This window comes from Oncorhynchus nerka, linkage group LG27 (assembly GCF_034236695.1).
Source record: "Oncorhynchus nerka isolate Pitt River linkage group LG27, Oner_Uvic_2.0, whole genome shotgun sequence".
NCBI classification, from domain to species: Eukaryota; Metazoa; Chordata; class Actinopteri; order Salmoniformes; family Salmonidae; genus Oncorhynchus; species Oncorhynchus nerka.
Genome location: NC_088422.1, coordinates 65,159,466 through 65,165,731, shown reverse-complemented (window position 1 = coordinate 65,165,731; position 6,266 = coordinate 65,159,466). Strand labels below are relative to the sequence as shown.

General features: G+C 43.2%; 1 protein-coding gene across 1 annotated transcript; it reads right to left on the bottom strand.

The window, feature by feature from the left end:
- Positions 1–2,568: 2,568 nt before the first annotated feature.
- LOC115112151 (zinc finger protein SNAI2-like) lies at positions 2,569–5,748 on the bottom strand. Its single transcript, XM_029638982.2, has 3 exons — positions 4,781–5,748; positions 3,309–3,920; positions 2,569–3,174 (listed from the first exon to the last, which is right to left on the bottom strand). Exons 1-3 carry the CDS (start codon positions 4,866–4,868, stop codon positions 2,993–2,995), a joined length of 882 nt encoding a protein of 293 aa, XP_029494842.1. The 5' UTR covers positions 4,869–5,748; the 3' UTR covers positions 2,569–2,992.
- Between the last annotated feature and the right edge of the window lie 518 nt (positions 5,749–6,266).

The window sequence follows — 6,266 nt, the reverse complement described above, 5'->3', positions numbered from 1 at the left end:
CGTTGTGCTTCAACATTCAACAAACATTTTACAGACAAATCACTTATCTTCCTTCACCTCTCTTCTCTAGAGTACGTGTGCTTTTCATGATTTCTGTGAAGTTTTGGGTCTTTGACATGAGTTTATCGTGAGATAGCTGTCACTAGTTTTATCCAATGCACATAAATACTATCTAATCTCTAATCTACAGTAGATTCTCATCACTACCACCAACTGATCAAAATAAATTCTCTAGACTAATATATCAAAGCCTCTATGCTATCAAATCATCCCAGGAGCTGATACGATACAGCAGAGTAGCAGGACAAGTGGAGATGGGAGTGAAATCCCCAGAAGTTGAGAAACTGTATGGGCGGGTTACTGGTAGGCGAATCCCTGGATCAGGCCCAGGGATTGTTCCAAAGGGAAACAACGAGGCACAGCTCTATGGAATTGTAGAAAGCTAACTCACTCGCTCGGAGCATTGGAAGCTCTCTAGGTTCCACTCATCTTTGCCAGGGACCTGAGAGGGACTGGAGGCTCCTGTCAGCCCACGCCAGGAGCTAGAGTTTGGCCAGACCCAATTCACACTGGGTCAGAAATAGCCCCACTGCCTCTATTCTTGACCCATCTGCTGCTGTATGGGTATCAGGTCCATGACTTTCTTGCTCTGGCTACAGGGTATTTATAGGGTGAGAGGAGTCTTTTGTGGTGTCACAGTGGCTATAGTTAGGAGCTGCTGTGGCGTCAGCTGACGCACACGTCATGGAGAACGGCGACAGAGGTCAAGATCACGTCTGGAGCCGAGCCTTGTGTTTGTCTACCATCCTCATCCTCTGGGTCTGTCCAGTAAAGGCTGGTCAACGTTTCTACCAAACCTCTGAAACGGTTACATTCATATTGATCTCCACAATGTAAGTAGTTGTAGAAGTTGTCCATGGTTGACCGGGTCCATGGTGTCCTGCTGCTAAAGAATTATGTTTGTATACATTGAATACGTCAGAAAGGTGAAGGATGGGCCGAGACGGCTCCAGCCAGGATATGCTGAGGAATGCGTCTGCCAGTCTCCACTAAGATCCCCCAGCAACACCCCAGGGAGCTGTGACGGTGGTGCCAGAGCCCTGCCACACGGGACCTGGCCTCCTGAAAACACTAGCCTGGCTCGATAAGCTCTGCTCTGCGTGGGCTTCCTGCTAAGTTATGGGTTTTGTGGCCCAAGATACCATTTCTCCCCCAACTTAGAAACTTCCAGGTGTCTTTTTAGTCCCACAACTATGTCACCTACTGTGTATGTTAACATTTCATTCATTTAGCACAGGGTTTCCCCCTGGGTGCACGTTTTGGGTTTTGCCCCAGCATTACACAGCTGATTTAAATAACCAACTCATCATCAAGCTTTGATTATTTGAATCAGCTGTGTAGTGCTGGGGGGAAAACCAAAATGTGCACGAAGGGGGGGCCCCAGGACCGAGTTTGGCAAACCCTGATGGCAGACACTCTTATACAGAGCAATTCATTATATGTGCAATCAATGTATATTTGAACATTTAGCATATTGATATTTTTATTTGTTCACCCTTTATGGATTTTTAAAAACGTATTATTATTAAATGAGTGGTGGTTATAACAAGAAAAAAACATAATTTTTATTGGTCAAAAGGGGTTGACCCTCTCCAGGTGCAGGTACTGTACATAGCTGGCTATTGCTGCCATGGCCGTATATATGTGTACAGTGTACAAGTAAACAGTTGACAAACATTTAATTGCCGGCCAGTGCCAACACAGCGTCCAATCCCCATTCCTCCTTCTACTCTACCAATCATCTAACAGACAGCCAAGTTGCTCCACAACCTGCGCATGTTTGGAGTGCCTTGGGACATGCTTTGACATGTTTGGGATTCTGCTGGAGAAAAGCAGTGTTTCTCCCGACTGGCAGCGACAGGCCATGTGTTTGGGGAACACTCTCCACTCAGCTGCTCCACCTGTGCTGAGCAACTGGAAAGAGTCGACCCAGCCCCCCCTCCCGCAAGGCCTGGCATGGCGCCACCACGGCATGCAGCTGGCCTCCCTCCACCTGCCAATGAACAGATATATTTCATACAAATTTTCCATGCACCTTTACAAATGGGAAACATCACAGTTTTATTTAGACTCTTAAAATATCCTCCTTCACCAGCTGCCCTCCAAAAATACTTTCATTAGCAGAGGGATTTAAATGCTCCCGTCTCATAGACCCCTGAGAGACCCTGCCTGGGGATAGGGGTGTCACAAGAACACTGCCAGAATGTCACCCACATCTGTTTTCTGTTTATCCTAATAGCTTTATTTTCCAGTTTCCTGTGCGCCCATGATGATTTTTACAGTTCGCCAAGAAATAGTCGTAAAGTAGGAACGTGCCGAGTCAATGATAGCAAAGTGATAACATGTAGTCCTAGTACTCTACAGCAGACACTCAGCATTTGTTTTGATTTTAGAAAAGTGGGTTTCTTCAATATTTCCTGACTTAGACTGGGGCTTGAGTTTCCATCTCAGTGGTTCGTGTCTCACATGATTATGCATGTTTTCATATTTAGGCATAATACAAGGCAATTGTACAAAAATAGGTATTTATTGTCTTTAAACAAAGTTCATACAAAATTGTATACTCCAGCTATACATTTCCTCAAAAGGCACAGGTAATCATCAATAACACAATCAAAAACGTCAAGGCTTTAAATTTCAAGTATTTTTGGCAGCATGCGATAACAACTTTTCTCTATTTGTCTTGATGTCATACAACTACTTCATATGTCAAATATATGATGTAAGAATGTCTTTGGACACAGTCCATTGTGCTTATTTCATGAGCTTGAAATGTCAGAGAACAAAAACATACAGTAGTCAGAGCTCCGTGTCACTAATTGTAGTCTATCTCCAGTGCTTTGTGAGGGAAGTCTGATGTTAGTAGAACCAGATATTAGTCTAGGCAAGTAGGCAATAGGCACAGAGTGGGCAGCACTGGCAGTAAACGGAATCAGGAGAGTGGGGAGCAGCCAGCCTCTTCATGCTTGCAGAGCAGAGATATCCTGGAGAAGGTTTTGGAGCAACTCTTGCACTGGTATTTCTTGATGTCAGAGTGTGTCTGTAGGTGTGCTCGGAGGTTGGAGCGGTCAGCAAACGCCCGGCTGCAGTGTGGGCAGGAGAAGGGCTTCTCACCTGAAAAAAGAAATTGATAACCTCAGAGCCCTAGTGGGTAACTGAATATGGGATGGTGTGAAGTCAAGCTCAATTCATGAAGCAGGTGAATAAAGGTAAAAAGTGTTGCCAGCTGTACATTACTCTGTCCGTACCTGTATGTGTGCGAATGTGTCCCTGGAGCAGCCAAGGCCTGGAGAAGGCCTTGCCACAGAGCTTGCAGACGCAGGGCAGTGTGTGTGTTCGGATGTGCATCTTCAGAGCTCCCAGACTCACGTACTCCTTGTCACAGTACCTGCAGCAGAAGTACTTGTGACACTGCCACTCACAGTGCAACTGCCTGTGCTTGGCCAGCCCAGAGAAGGTGAAGTAGGCTTTGTGGCAGTCAAAGCATTCAAAGCGCTCCTGACTAATACTAGAGTGAACAAGGCCCAGGAGGGGATTAGGCATGCTGCCCCTCTCCTCCGGGTGTCTGAAGTCCTGTGAGAGCAGGAAGGTCTGGGGTTCCATGGTTCCCAGGGACTTAAATCCGGACTGTGAGTCTCTTAGCGGATTGTTGTGAGACACTGACAGGGGGTAGGTGATTTCCTGTGTTGAGCTATGCAGGGACAAGCTGGTGTCCCTTGAAGGCAGCCTGTCTACCTTGGGAGAGTGCATGGAGGCTGGTGTGGGGATGAGACTTGGCCCTGGCAGCCAACCCTCCAGGGGCTGAGGAGTGCTGGGGATGTAAAAGGGGACCTCAAGATAGACCAGGCTGGTGTGGAGAGCTGTAATGACACAAACACCATTTTTTTTACAAGTACACTCAAATGTTTTAATCATACTCTATGAGAATTAGGTATCATTTAGTAATACGTTAAAACGTATAGTTAAACATTTGACATTAATTTACAATATTAGGAGCAGTCTCAAAGTACTGAGGGACTGTATTGTGCATGTCGATTTGCATAACTTCCAAAGTTCCAATGCATTCCCATAGCATAGCCAACTGGCACTATTTTATTTTCCTTACAAAAAACGAATCTGATTTCAGTCACATACATTTTCTTTTCCACTTCTATAATGGTAATCTTGACAGTTCAATACAGGAGGGTGGGAGGCTAGCTCGCTTTAATCGGTGAATTGGAACAAAAACACAGACCTAAGGCACATTTCGGGGGTAAAAGGAGCCTCGAAGGGCACTACATTAGCCGCTTAATAGGACCCTTCAGATCCCAGGAGGAGGGACTATTAATCTCTTCTTTTGTGTGACAGATTTTGCACCTGCTAAACTCCAAAACCGCATTTGTTGTATTCTATTCCAAGGTATCAGTTCAATCCATCATTCTTTACTTTCCTATAACGAACATAATTTTAGACTATGCTGAAATCAAATTGTTTGAGTTATAGGCCTAGTGTGTTCAACTACTCAAAGCAAAAATACAATTCCTTTTTAAAATGAGCTATGAATGGAATAAAGATGACGATAAATTCATATTTTTTCTCTCTGAAATAATACAAGAAATAGTCTGACAAAATAGCAAAGGTATTCACATGGTATTTTTTTATAGAACTAGATGAGAAGTTCTGTATATAACACAACGATAGAAACGTATAATTTCAGTCGATTAAAAAAACTTAACTGTACCGTCTGATTTTGAATCCAGAATTCCATAGTTTGGCTTCTTATTAGTGAGATGTTTCTTCACCAGAAAAGACCGTGGCATCTTTATCATATAGCTCTGTTATTGATGAGTCTGCAGCGCCGCAATAATGTAACAAGTGAGTGCTCGTTGAGTAGGATGACCTGTTGAATAAATAGCTGTTACTTGGAGGCTGTCTTTTGCCTTGCATTCTTCCGTGGAGTGGAGAGTCAGGTGCAGCGGTCGCTGAGAATTAGCATACACACCCTGTCGGACCAATTAGAATGAAAGAACAAGTGCATGGGGGCGGCACCTCTGCGTCGATCAGCATACCCCAACAAAACAGGTGCATCGCAACACAGTAGTCTGCAAGCCTGTAGACAGGCGACCTGAATTGGCCCTGCCTGGTTGGCTTTATAATTAGTAAAAATATTGCCTAACCGGTATTTATTTTTTTCTATACTAGTTTCTTTATTCTACAAACCTATCACATGGTATAGCAAAAAATGCCAAATAAATGTTTTTTTTTGGTTGAACTAGCTTACAAAAACTTTCTACACCTTCATAAAACGTGCTCAAAGTCCAGACCTATGATTAGGACAAATGGTGTTTGAAATTTGAATGCACGTTTATTTGTATCCTATGCTTACTTGAAAAGAAAGACAGACTTGAAGTGTTACGTGAGAGGTTCCTTGTCTATTATTCTCAGTTTCTTTCCATGTCTCATTTGAAAGCAAAGCGTATTCCTGGACCAGTCATGTTCTATTCCATGAAGTGCATCCTATTGAGGCAACCAAAGGAGGTCCGTGGGGTAGACAACTAAAAGCAACCGTAACTTTTTATTTATGATGTGGGCAAGAATTCACTTGCTTGTACAGATGACTGGAAAATACAAATACAATTACCTTAACCACCTACTCCTGAAGGCTAAGACAAAAATGTGTTTAAAATTGCACATTGTGCCCTAAAAATCACATGCATGAGTCTAAATGTCTAAGGTAGCCTATAAAATGGCTTGAGCCCTGCGGATTGGCTGATACCCATGGTATACGGACTGATATGACACAGCTATGACAAAATATAAATTTTTATTGCTCTAATTACATTTGTAACCAGTAAGGCACCTCAGGGTTTTGTGGTATATGGCCAATAAACCACGGCTAAAGGCTCTGTCCAGGCACTCCGTGTTGCATCGTGGATAAGAACAGCCCTTAGCCGAGATATGTTGACCATATACACCACACCCCCTCCAGCCTTATTACTTAACTATAACTTGTACAATCTGTTCTGCGGGACAAGGAAATGCCATCATTCATTGACCAAGACCTGTTTTATTCAATCATCGCCATCTAGTGTCTCAGCTGTGAATTTGAATAATTTAATTCAAAATAAGACCAATTACAATGTATTTAATACAAATATTAACATCCATCATTGTACCAATATCTTTAATTTAAAAAAGCAGAACGGAGCTTCTTAAGGAAAAAAATA